This window comes from Calypte anna, chromosome 2, assembly GCF_003957555.1.
Source record: "Calypte anna isolate BGI_N300 chromosome 2, bCalAnn1_v1.p, whole genome shotgun sequence".
NCBI lineage: Eukaryota > Metazoa > Chordata > Aves > Apodiformes > Trochilidae > Calypte > Calypte anna.
In genome coordinates, this window is record NC_044245.1 from 117,068,931 (window position 1) to 117,082,355 (window position 13,425).

General features: G+C 38.1%; 1 protein-coding gene across 1 annotated transcript in view; it reads right to left on the reverse strand.

The window, feature by feature from the left end:
* ARFGEF1 (ADP ribosylation factor guanine nucleotide exchange factor 1) overlaps positions 1-13,425 on the reverse strand; it is an 87,608-nt gene that overhangs the window by 51,146 nt on the left and 23,037 nt on the right. The window contains exons 2-4 of the mRNA XM_008501767.2: positions 8,110-8,140; positions 3,991-4,147; positions 2,949-3,095 (exon numbers count right to left, since the gene is read on the reverse strand). Of these exons, the coding sequence (XP_008499989.1) occupies positions 2,949-3,095; positions 3,991-4,147; positions 8,110-8,140 (335 nt within the window). The remainder of the gene's footprint in view (positions 1-2,948; positions 3,096-3,990; positions 4,148-8,109; positions 8,141-13,425) is intronic.

Here is a 13,425-nt window from a genome sequence, read left to right on the forward strand (position 1 = left end):
TTTATACAAAAAGACACAGTACTACTACATGGTTTTGTGGATGATTAAGTTACTTAGCATTCCACAGTACTGAAACACAACAGAATATAGAACTGAGTAAGTTTTTTGTGAGGGTCTTCTCAATTTGGAATCTGTTTTCACGTTTTGTTAAAATTCTGTCAAACCTACAATTTTCCTTATTCCTCAGAACGAGTTAGCTTTTGCAGTCTTCCCATTCTGTAATCCAACTGATTTGTCCTCTATTTTTAGTTATTTTCAAAAGGTGAATTGTGCAAGCAATGTTAGATTCAACTTTCCTTCATCCATGGCCACTGGTCATACTGACAGCATGGCTAGCTGTAAAAAGCCACATAGAGGTGTTACCCTTAGAGCAGCTTGTTGCACATGGAAGACCCAGAAAGCAGGCATGAAAACAGCATTCAGCTTTTCAAACTACAACTATCAAGCACACACACAAAATTTTCTTTGCCAAACATGAGCAAATTAAGTTGTAAAATTAACTAGATAGTAACAAATACTGACTATACAGCAGACCAAGGAAAGAAAACATACGATAAACATTTGACCTCATGTTCCATCCTTCTTTCATCTCTATTTCTTCTTCACAGATTAAAAAAAAATAAATTAAAAAAATGTTGTCATAATTGTAGCTCTTCAGGAACAAAGGTCAGATAGAAATGTAAACAGACCTTCAACTAAACTCTCTGCAGGTGTCAACAGGAAGTTTGCACACATGCACCACAAATGCCATAATAGCCCCAGCACAGCAAGCCTGAAGGCAAAAACATTCATCCAAAAACATTCATTCAAACATAATTTGAATTAAACAATTTGCAATGGCAGCAGTAGCCTAATTACTTGCTTTCTCTCTGCCCCAGCAATCCTCACCATAACAACTGAACAAAATTTGCATGGCTTTCTATCAAAATTACACTAAATCAAACTAAATTACAAGGGGAGGGGAAGGGAGTCTGGTTCATCATAAGTTCATGCCAGTCTGGTTCATCATGGAGTCTGCAGTGAAGAACAAGGGGATTACAAAGCTGAACTGTGGGCATACAAGCAGAAATAGTGCCATATAAAGGTAGGCTGGTCACCAAATGTCAGACCTTAGATACCTAAAAAAGAGGCAAACGAGGCAAATGACACTCCTCAGCCTCAGCAAGATAATTTCTTCTGCAGTCAGCAGAAAGGTATTCTCAGAATGCCTAAGTGGCTCTGGTTGGGAACCTGCTTCAGATGACTCCAGCATTGGAAGTCCATCCAAGGCTAGCTCCCAGATGTTAAGACTGGGGTAGGTAACAGGTGTCTGTTCAGCATGCCGAACTGAGATAACCCCTATCATGGAGCCTGAGTGATCATGGCTCTCGGATTTTACCATGCAGTCCTGCAGGAACACTGCCTGTGTTGTGAATTAGCTTGAGAGCACCAGCACAGGAAGTGAGAGACCCAGATCCCCTGCCTTCTACCTCCCTGATGAAATTAAAACTCTTCAGAGACCATACTCATCACCAGGACCCCAGAGCAGTTTGAAAAGACATGATCCATCCTTCAAATCACACTGGAGAAGCAGGGTCCACACTCAGTCTAGAACTGCAAATTTATGAAGCCTAAGTGAATATAACTGACTTAGCAGTTTCATTATCCCCCAGAGAAAATAAGAAGTTTTGGTCTTTCCTAAGGTTATTTCTAATTCTGATGCTTTTTATAATATTTAGTGTACTGGACAAACATTGAGTCAAACAAGCTGAAAAAGAATTCTCCCCTTTCCCAGGCATTCTAACATGGTAATTAGCTAGTCAAAAGCTGAAGGCGCTAAATGTATTTTTGCACACTCAATGCATTTTACAATTGTTCAAGAATTTACTTTCTCAACTACTTTTTCTGACAGAGGAGTATCAGCTTACACATAACCACCCTTCAGGCAGGGAATATTGGAATAAAAAGCATTCACAGCGAAGGGTATTCCAGTGAGAAGGAGATACAATGGTTTCAGCCCCTGAAAGCTGAAATCAACAAAAACTTTTAAGATGAAAAAATGTCTTAAACGCTTGGTTAAAACAACACAACAAATCTAGACAACAGCAACGTAAACCAACATTTGTAATAACTATCTGCTGGAGAAGCTCTGCACTCCCAGTGTCAAGAAACAACAAGATTTCAGCTTTAAAAAGCCTAGGACAACAAAGCACCCCCTCTGCAGTAAAACAAGTAAATACAATCTGAAAGAAACATCACCACCTTATGACACATGCACACAAGAATATGAGGTAACAAACACTCCTTTCCTCCTAAATAACTTGAACTGTGTTCTTCATTACTGCCCATCATCACAACCATTCAGAGACTGCTGTTTCAGGAGTAGGGTATAGTACTTCCACTAAGTAGCTAGCCTATATTACCTGGCATAATAATTTCTCATAATTAATAGGTGCAATCAGAAAACTAGTAAGGTTCCCCAGAAACACTTGTTTGTACAAACTCCACATGCAATATTTATGGAAAAATCCTAGACCTCCCCTTCAAGCTGTCTAGGACACAGCAGCAGAAAGCTACCATGGTAACGACTGACTGCCAGGTCTACTTGCATTTCATAAAATAATTCCAAAGTGGATTTAAAAATCTGCTGCTTAATTACCATCTTCCCCACTGGGACTGCAGGGTTATTCGATAGTAATTCCTCACAATTAGTGAGCTCCACTGTTATTCTGTGAATGAAATTTCACCCAGTGGTCTGAGTGCAAGACCTCAGGTCACAATCATGAATTCACTCAAAATGCAGTGTGAGAGAGCAGGAAAATAAATATAAGATGAAATTTCCATCTCAAACAAACAGGATCAGGAATATAATTCTATTTACAAATTAATTACTTCTGCTTTTGAACTTGAATCCATAAATGTCTTCCTGCTATCACCACTAAAAATAGTGAAAGTATTGATCATATTACCTTTATTATCTGTAGCTGAACCCCTTCGTCTGTTTGAGGGCCTTGAAAACAGCCACATATTGTCTCGATAATTCTGTCAATTAATTTTTTGCCAGGAGCTGTACTGTCTGGAGCATTCCCTGTCAAGTGCCCATATGCTATAAGTTTCTGGATAGGAGAAAAAAAAAACCAACATAAAGAAAAGATTAAAAATAAGTCAGCGTTTCATTATAATAAATTCACTTGAGAGCTCTAACATGCAAAGAGTAATTAAAACAGTACATTTTGTTCCAAGTTTCATAAAACAAAGGATTTTTTAAAGGCACTCAGATTTATTCAATTTTCACTCAGCAACTCCAACACAAAGTTTGTCAGCAAATTTAACATTAAAACTTCTGTTCATCAGTTAATGATGTTCTAAAACAAAGTATTCTAAACAAAGTATTCTAAAAAGATTTACATCACACAAGTCTTCACATATATTCAGCACATAAATGTTTTTAACACTAGATAAGTCAGCTACAAATGTTTTCTATTTAAGCTACTAGTTAGTCTTCTGTTTTTAAGTATTCTGTTATGCCTTTCTCTATATATATCTTCGATACTTTGAAAGGGAATTTACTACAAAACTATCAAAATCCTCTTCTGAACACCTCAAGCATGAGAGTACTTGCAAATCTCCAATGGCCCACCTACCTAAGAGTACAGAAAGCAGCAAGGCATTGTAGTGCAACAGCAAGCCAGGCATGCCTGTGCCTGTGAATGCAATTATATTAATTGAGCTCGCTGTTCTTGGGCTCCTCAGGAGAAGAGCTACCCTAGGTAGTTGTATGCTAACACACTGAAACTCATCCAAATATGTAACTGTCTGTGGTAATATATATATACATAAACAAACATGTACATGCATTAGTAACACAACAGACACAGATTCCCCTTGTCAGAAATAGATTCAAATTGGTTTTGTGTGTAATAGAAGAAAATAATGACATTACGTGACTGTATTTCCCTTTCAAACTAAAAGAACTTGTAGCTGCTAATTAATGCTCATCTTCATACAGACCTGTAAACAATCTAGAGATGTACTGACAATCCTGGGGCACTTTGACTGGCATGCCAGTTCAAATGGTAAGAAGTATTTGTCCGCTTCAATGAAGCTTGTTTTTGATTTCACAGGTGGAAGAGTGCTTGAACCAGGCTTTGCTTCTCCATGGGGGGGACTAAACAGAATGAATAGATTAGAATGTTGTAAGAGTTCACTCAAATCATTCTTACCACCAACATGTTTATGAATGAAATAAAATATCAAGAAAATTAACATTAGGAAAGAGTAACTTCTGCAAGGTTGACACAGTGGTTATACAGTTGTATAAATATACTTAACAGCTGTTACACTTCATCAAACTCCTTCATTGATCAATTTCACCTATTTGCACATTAAGTAGATATTCAGTGGTGCCTCCTGGTTTGAAGGCATAAAGACTTCTTTCCTCTGAAAATTGTCAAAGACACTCCTTACTTAGTTGGTGAAGGCAGAGGGAAGAGAGGGAAATTTATTCAGCATCATTTCCACATTCCATCATAAATCCCAGAGAATTCTAGGCAGAAATTTTACTACTAGAACAGACAAAAATACAACTTGCCAAAGATATTTTTGCCTTTTTTTTTCCTCCTGGATGACCCTGAAAGTTAATAAAGTAGTTGAGCAGTTATTAAGATAAAAGTTTGCTTCAGTACTTTAGAGAAAGTACTTTGATCCTAGACATACTTAGGAAACAAACAAACAAAAAAGAAAGAACCAAGTTTGGGGGATGTTTTGGTTTTTTTCTGTACTTCATATAACTCTAAAGAACTGAAGAGTACAGTGGTTACCAGTGTATCTCACTTGGGCAATGTATCTGAGTGACTATACAAAATTTGAAACAATTATTAACCATTGAAGTCTACTTTTTACAGCACCTTTAGAAAGGGCATGATTGATAGAAAGGACATTTAAGATTGGGTATTTTTTCATTGATTTATGTGAATCGTTGCAGTTTGACTTAAACTCAAAACAAGTTGTTTGGATTTTACTTTTCACAGAACAGCTCATCACCTTTATATAAAGCATTCCTAAACTGTTTTGTGCACACGCATATACATATACCTCTTTACATGAGGGGTGAACAATACTGTCTTACAGAGACTTAGTAAGCTGTATAAAGAAAAAAAAGCAGAACTTCATATTCTGTAGGGAAGGATTGCAAAATTCTTCTAGTAATTAAAACAGAGCTGTACAGAAGAACTAATTTCAAATCCAGGCCCTATGTGTGTGTTGCAAATTAAAGAGAAGCTTCAAGGAATGCAGATGGTAGAAAATATACTTTCTACCAAAAAAGCCCTCCTTGCTTAGGCTGCTTAAAAAGGGCAGCTAAATTCTAAGTTGTAATAGTTAATAGTGTTATTCTACTAAATAAACTCTCTTTTGAAGGTTTAAGAATTTATCCTTACTTAATTTTTTCCCCGAAGAAGAGCAGAGGTTTGTTTTTCTGTTGGATGCGGAACATTACTCATTACCCAATATTGTTTTGCTTGAAACAAAGCTCTTTTGGACAAAACCCAAATCTGATTAAGTTGCAGAGGAAGTACACGATTCTTCTCTGTTCTAAAATCTGTCTGAAATTCCTATAAAAGCTTTTCTCTGAGGAATGGAAGGGTTGTATTGCTTGCTTAGGTCTTACGACAGACTGATCTTTATCTAGTGATTATGTTTAGTGATACCATTAAAATTAGGTTGAAAAACAACTCCAGAGATAAAATCTGAATTTTTCAGAAACAAGGAGCAGGCCATGATGAGATTCCAAAAACGAAGAAAATGAGATTCAAAAAATGAAGAATCTATGCTACAGCAATTTACTGCACAAGCCTGGAGCTTCTCTTAATTTAAGGCTATCAAAAAAGGCCCAAAATAATAAATAAGGAAGATGTCTCTGGAAAGATAACTCAGTAAGATCATCATCTAGCTGTTGATGTAAAGGAAGGGGACAGCAGAGAGAGGGGAGAAGAGAAACCTAAAAGTCCTCTTCTTCATGTTAGTCAAGACAGTAGTTCAGCTGTTGGTTTTCTTTTACCCAGCAGACTGTGAAACCAGCAACTGTTCCTAACAAAACTTTATTCCACCAAGGAACACAACAAGCATGAAGATTATGAAATACGTTGATATTTACATATTAGACCTGGGAACAGGCTAACTTACAGACTTAACAATAATTGCTAAGAATTATTTTGGCAGCATTTGCTGTGAAATGGTTACATAAATCAGCCTGTCTCCATCCCACTACCAAACACTGGTTCTGTTTAAAAAAAAAACCAAACAAAAAACAAACCAAAAGAAGCAGTTTTCCATCCTAAAGTTCTGGGAGGTGGAAATGACCTATTTTCCAAAGCACTCCATGTTAACTGGGAGATCAGCTTCATCAAACAGGGACTGGAAAACTTTACAGAACTATCACTACAAGTCCTTTGTTGGGGTACTCAAATCTAAATGACAGAAGTAAGAAGCTGAAAATAATTCAATAAACTAAGAGGTTTTTCTATTCTAAGGCCTGGAAAAATAGTATTTTCTACTGCACCGATGAAATTTGACGTCACAGTAAGGATAGGGCAAATCCATTCACAGTTACCAAGTGTGAAAGCAATGCTTTCACAGCAGCAAAAGGCTGCTGTCAGACTAGAGACAGCACTGAAGAAACCACAATCTACTTGGTAAATGTAAATAGGCTAAGACACATAACATTACACCATCAAAATCACAATTCAGATATTAACAGGACATAATTTAAGCATCTGAAAGTTCAGAAATGGCTGAACCATGCCTGTATACCTCATTATAATTAATCTCTCTTGCCAGTTGTAACACTTTTCCTCATTCAGTGCACAGAACAAACAGCACTGTATGTAATATAATGCATATGTACATTAAGCGTTTTTTCTTCAAAAATGTTGACTTCTGCTTTATTTATTCTACTCCAAGTAAAACCTATTACACTGTCTTGTGGTTTTTCGTGCAATTAAAATCTGAAACTACACAAATATTAAATTTATTTTCACAAAATTACTATGAGCTGATGGCTTTGACTTTATTTTGCTGGTGGAAACTGAAGGTCAATGATTCATTCAGATGCACCCACGAATTTTTACATGCCCAATTTGATAAGTTGTGGAACTCAATTGTTCAGCATATCTGGTACTAAATTGCTCTATACATGTTCTGAAACAAAGTTCCTACTGCCTTCCTTTCCAGCTAGAAGTGTTTACATTTTCCAAACCATAACTTGCAGATTTCAGCTCAAATACCCAGGAGACAAACCAGAAATCATTAGCAGACAATTTGACAGCTGTGGTTTAAATGATTTGCCTAAACCAGAAATTCAGTTACAGCACACAACACAGGTCCCTAAGCAGCACTTATCTGCTTAAGCCATAAGAAAATTTTCATCACTGGATTTTTTTCACAAGTGGTATAAACAGCCTTCACCACATAGCTCTGACTCATGGTTGGGAATGTACACTGAGTGAAGAAGATCCTGTGGAACATGGAATTAAATACTAACAGTGGATTCCACAGTTTACCAATATTTTAAATTTACTTGTTCATAGCAGAAAAGTGCTGAATGTTAATTTTGGCTTCTACCTGCACTCATAGAGAAGTTTTCTCCAGAAACCTGTATCTATTTCCTAACACAGTCCTTTCCTGACACCTGACTTTGCAAATTACTCAAGTTTTCTCTACTCATTCCCACTTTCTTACCCCAACTTCCTCCCCTTACTTGCTCACAGATCAAGTCTTTCACTTGTATTCCAGGCTTTGCCTTCTCCTCTGAATCTACTTCAAGATCCTTTTAAGTTCAGGGCTCTCTGCCAATATTTTTCATGCTATCCAGAAGGAACTTTTCTTACTCTGATTGCCATCCCTACTCTCCCTGACCAGTCAGTACCAGCCTGCTCCCTCTAAGCTATCTTCTGCTTGTGATTTGCACCATAACAGCCAGTCACATAAGCAGCACTTTCAGCATGTTTTCAGATACCACCAACCTTACAAAATACATTGAAAACACTTGTTGGAGAAAGCCCATATTCCCCAAGCAGAACACATCTTAAGAAGGTAGCACACTATTGCTTAATATGATGAACTATCACATACCTTTGCTTTTCTGTTTCAGCCTTGATTTCCTCTGTAAAATGAAAAAAAAAAAAGCATAGTTATGGAAATGGAATAATAACCATAAAGTTAAATAACTGAAAATTATTGGAAAGCGAAACTATTCAGTTAAAACATTTGAGACATGGATTAGCTTAAAAAAGAAAATACATGCCTTTATGAGCAGTTTCAGAAGAGCTTCTACTCTTCACCTGCACTAGTTGCAACCTGTATGAGAAGTACTTTACAAAACTATATTCCAAAACTTATTACTTAAATTTGTACCCACCCATGCCAGCTAAACATCACATCCCTAGAATGCTTGTGCCAAAACACTGTCAAGCTCTTTTCACAGCGAATAGAAATAACAAAGAAAATGCAAGTATTATTAAAACTATTAATCAGTCAATAAAGGACATACAGCTTGTTAAATGTGTATTATCCAGAAAAAACAATAAAGAAACTACCATTAGTGATTCTACCATAAAACCCTCATTACTAATAATTATCTTTGGCTTTAAACACTTAGACACCACAGTATGCCTAGAGGGGAGGAAAAAATATTTTGTAACACCTCTATTTCATTCTATTTTGAAATATATTAAATATATTAAAATGTAAGAACTAATAGTTTAATACTGTTGAAAAGACATTGAAAAAAATTTTAACAGCACATTTAAAAGTAATTTTAAATTACTGAAACTAATTTTAGGACACATTCTCAATTTCAAGAATACTTTTATCTGGATTCTCTAGTAATTTAGCACTCTTGAATCACAGGAAATTCCATGAACACTAGGATTTCCAATGCTGCAGGAATACCTTCTCAAAATAATGTGTATAGGATCAAGTATTGAAAATATATACAAAACAAATGGTTTAAGTTACCATGTCAGGAGATCCATTTCATATCAAGTCCCGCCCAATCTTGCAAACTCACGATCAACTAAAACTAACACTTGACTGATTTTTGTGTATAAGCTTTACATGAGGAGCATGGATTGATTTTGATTAAAAAAAAGTGTCTTAAGTATTTCTACCTAAGCTCCTGTGCAGCAAAAGTACACTTCTGTGTCCAGCCCCTAACAATTACTATTTCACACATTCATACTGTGTCACATTCACAAATTCATACTTTCACAGCACAAGTTCCTAAGTTTATTTTATCACAAATCACTAGTATCAATTATGTTTACTAATAGATTTGTTAAGCATCAAGAAAAGTGAACATAAGGAGTGCATATCAAGCTAAAATCTGGCTCTCATTTCTGATATGACTGATGCTTCTGTTTCTCCCTGGTAAAACCCAGAGCTTAGCAAGTCAGTAGTTCATCTGAGAAACAGCTACTGCAGAAGTGGTTTAAGTAGCCCAGAACTAGACAAAACATCAAAATAATTCTGTATTCCAGCTATTAAATATTCCTTAGTAAGTAACAACAGCAGCACTTCAGGAAAGTATGTCTTCCTACCAGGTTATGAGGCTTGATCCATTTATTCCTGACCAAAGGGAAGGAGAAAAAAAACCTCTTCCTCCCAACATCTTCATAACTATGATTATCTTACCTTCCCTGTTAGCACTGACACCCAGGAACTCCTCCTCAAGATGCTCTGAAGTCTGTCTAACGAACAACATTACCAACTGACACAACTGCAGAATGGCTTCCAAGCTCAAAGTTTACAGCTACAATGAGGACACTGAGCAGATTCTTCACTCAGTGATTCTGGACACAGAATGAAACACTGCACACTGCAGAAAACTATAAAGATGTCCTGAGGCTATGCAGGATGAAAATGAGAAAGGCCAAAGCCCAACTTGAAATTAATCTGGCTTCAGCTGTCAAAAGACAATTAAGAAATGTTTTTACAAATATATGAGCAACAAAAAGAGGACTAAGGAAAATCTCTGCCCTTTATTGGATCCAGGCAGAAACATGGTCATCAAGGGTGAAGAAAAGGCTGAGGTAATTAATGCATAAAAGTGAGCTTTTATTGCAAAATCTATCTAGTCCCAGTACTAGCCAAGGAGGCAAGTTCAGTCCAAGAACATATTAAAAAAACAACAACAACAACAACAACAACAAATTATCATTAGTGTTGCCATCCTGACACAACTGGTGAGTGGGCCAACTAGGGAAGGCATCCTACTGGACCTGCTGTTTGCACACAGAGAAGGACTTCTGGGTCGTGTGATGGTTGGAGGCTGTCTTGGGTATACAGATCATGAAATGATTGGTTTTGGTTCTCAGAGAAGTAAGGAAGAGGGCCAGCAGAACTGACACCTTGGACTGCTGGAAGGCAGACTATGGCCTTCTTAGGAGACTGGTTGACAGAATCTCTTGGGAGGCAGTCCTGAAGGACAAAGGTGCCCTGAAGGGCTGGACACACTCTAAGAAGGAAGACTTACAGGTGCAGGAGCAGGCTGTCCCCATGTGCCAGAAGAAAAGCCAGCAGGAAAGCAGACTGTACTGGCTGAACAGAGAGCTTTGGCTGGGAGTCAGGAAAAAAAACAGAATTTATGGCCTTTGGAAAAAGGGGCAGGCCACTCAGAAGGACTACAAGAATGCTGTGAAGTTATGCAATGAGGAAAAAAGAACATCCAGATCCCAACTGGCTGGAAATGTAAAGGACAATTAAAATATGTTTCTACAAACACATCAGCAACAGAAGGAGAGCTGAGGAAAACCTCCATCTTTTTTTTTTAGATACAGGGAGAAGCATAGTGACAAAGGAGGAAGAAAAAGCTGAGGTATTTAATGCTGCCTTTGTCTCAGTCTTTAGTAATAAGACCTGTTACTCTATAGGTACCAAGCTCTCTGAGCTAGAAAACAGGGATGGGGAACAGAACAGAGAACCCATAATCCAAGGGGAAATGGTTAGCAACCTGCTGCACCACTTAGACACACACAGGTCTTTGGGGCCAGATGGAATACACCCAAGGCTACTGAGGGAGATGGCAGAACTGCTCACCCAGCCACTTCCCAACATTTACCAGCAGTCCTGGCTAACTCAGGAGGTCCCTGCTACCCATCTAGAAGATGGAGTGGAAAGAAGATGTGGGGAACTACAGGCCTGTCAGCCTGACCTCAGAGACAGGGAGGGTTATGGAGCAGATTGTCTTGACTGCCACATAGCACCTACAGGAACTACCTGAAAGGAGGCTGTAACAAGGTGCATGTCAGTCTCCTATCTGAAGTAACAAGTGATAGGACAAGAGGTAACAGCCTAAAGTTGTGCCAGAAGGTTAGACTGGGTATCAGTAGCAACCTCTTCATTGAAAGGGTTATCAAACACTGGAAAAGGAAGCCCATGGAGGTGACTGAAACACCATTGTGGAGGTGTTAAGATGTGTAGATGTGGTGCTTACGGACCTGCTTTAGCATGAGCTCCTCTTTCCATGGGTCCACAGGTCCTGCCAGGAGCCTCCTCCAGCACAGGCTTCCCACAGGGGCACTGCTCCTTTGGGCATCCACCTGCCCTGGCACAGAGACCTCCAGGCGCTGCAGCTGGGTATCTGCTCCACCATCAACCTCCTTGGGCTGCTGGGGGTCAAGCCTGCCTCACCAGCATCTTCACCATAGGCTGCAGGGGAAACTTTGCTCTGGCACCTGAAGCACCTCCTCCCTTCTTCTCCTCTGACCTTGGTTGCTATTACATATTTCCACTCCTCCCTTTGGCTACAGCTGCACAGGGTTTTTTCACCTTCTTAAATATGTTATCACAGAGGAACTACCACTGTTTGAGCAGGCTGGCTCATTCAGGAAAAGAAAGATCAGGAACAGGGGTTCTACTTTGCATAACTCATTTTAGTCCTCAACTAAATGACTGCATCAAACCCAGGTAGCTGTCATCTTGACATCAGATTCTCTGAATTTATTCTTTGCTTTGTAAATTATAACAGATCTTGCAGAGGCTACCAATATACTATAAAAAATTCCTACCAGAGCTACTTAGAGTCCTCATGCTGTTGCTGATATTCCAACTGTCTTTGGAATAGGTCCCAGTTCACATCAGAAAATGCAAGTTTTTGTAACTGAAGGAAATATACTACAACTACAAGGAATGAGCTTACCCAAGTGTCAATCTAATTAAACGTTATTACCATTATGAGCAGCACTGCATCAGTCTATTAATGTGAAAGTACAGATTTTATAACCTTTGTTAAAGTAAAAAAAAAAGGTTATTGCAGTGGCTGACATCAATTACTTCAGAAGGCTAAAATATTTTTAATGGCAGCTGAGCACATGATACCATTACTATGAATGAGATAGACAGGAGGCTGAAATTGTACTTTGGGAACAGAGAAAACCTGATTTCCTTCACTGCCTGATTGCTCACTCTGCTCTCTACATCAAAACACAAGTTAACCACAGTACAATCTCATGGTCATATTAGCAATCACATCCAGCAGGAAGCATACAAAAATTCAAGTATTATCAGCAGAAAACCAGATTGTAATGAAAGTAACTAACAATTCTCATGCTAGATAAATAATCTGTTAAGGACAGATGAACCAAAATGTTGATTAATACATGCTTTTAAATGGGAAAAAGTAATCCCTGCTAAACTGTAGATTAGCTAGAAAAGAGGTGAAGCCAGCCTTGAGAACACAGCCTGCTTCCTTGTTTTGCTCTCCCCCTCTCCTAGCCCCAAAACCACAAGAAGGAGGATGAAAAAGCTGGAAAAGCTTTTCATTCCCAGCAGCACCATTCAAGGAAGGGTAAGAGAAGATCCAAGATGCTGAAAAAGGTCAGGAAGATTGGAGACAAGAGCTGCAGCTTTGTCTTTTTCTGCATTATCTGTGATGTAAACACAGGATTATGGTGGAAAATAGCTCAGATGATTCTAAGGGATGATGTGTCCTAAATTGGAACTAACTGGGGTATATTCAGTACTCTTTGAATAAAGTGCAGCAGAAATAACAAAATAAGTACCTCCAGAACCCTTGCTTTCATATGCAGCTCCATAAGAAGACCTCTTTACAGAGCTCTGTCATAGAATTAATGGAAACATATGTGGATTTTTCACACACAGGACAGATTTTACCACAGATACATTATTTCACAGTTTTACAGTGGTATGCATCAACTGTTTAACAATGCATGTAAAATATGTCATGTACGCTAGTTTCAACATAATTTGCCATCTCATCTACACTTCTACAAACCATCATAGCTTCAAAGAAATCCCTGAAAAGATCTAAGACCCTTTTTTTACAGGTGTGTTGGTTCTGGCTGGGATGGAATTAATTTTCTTCTTAGAAGCTTGTATGGCACTATGTTTTAAACTGGTGGTGGAAACAGCATCGATACCACAGGGATA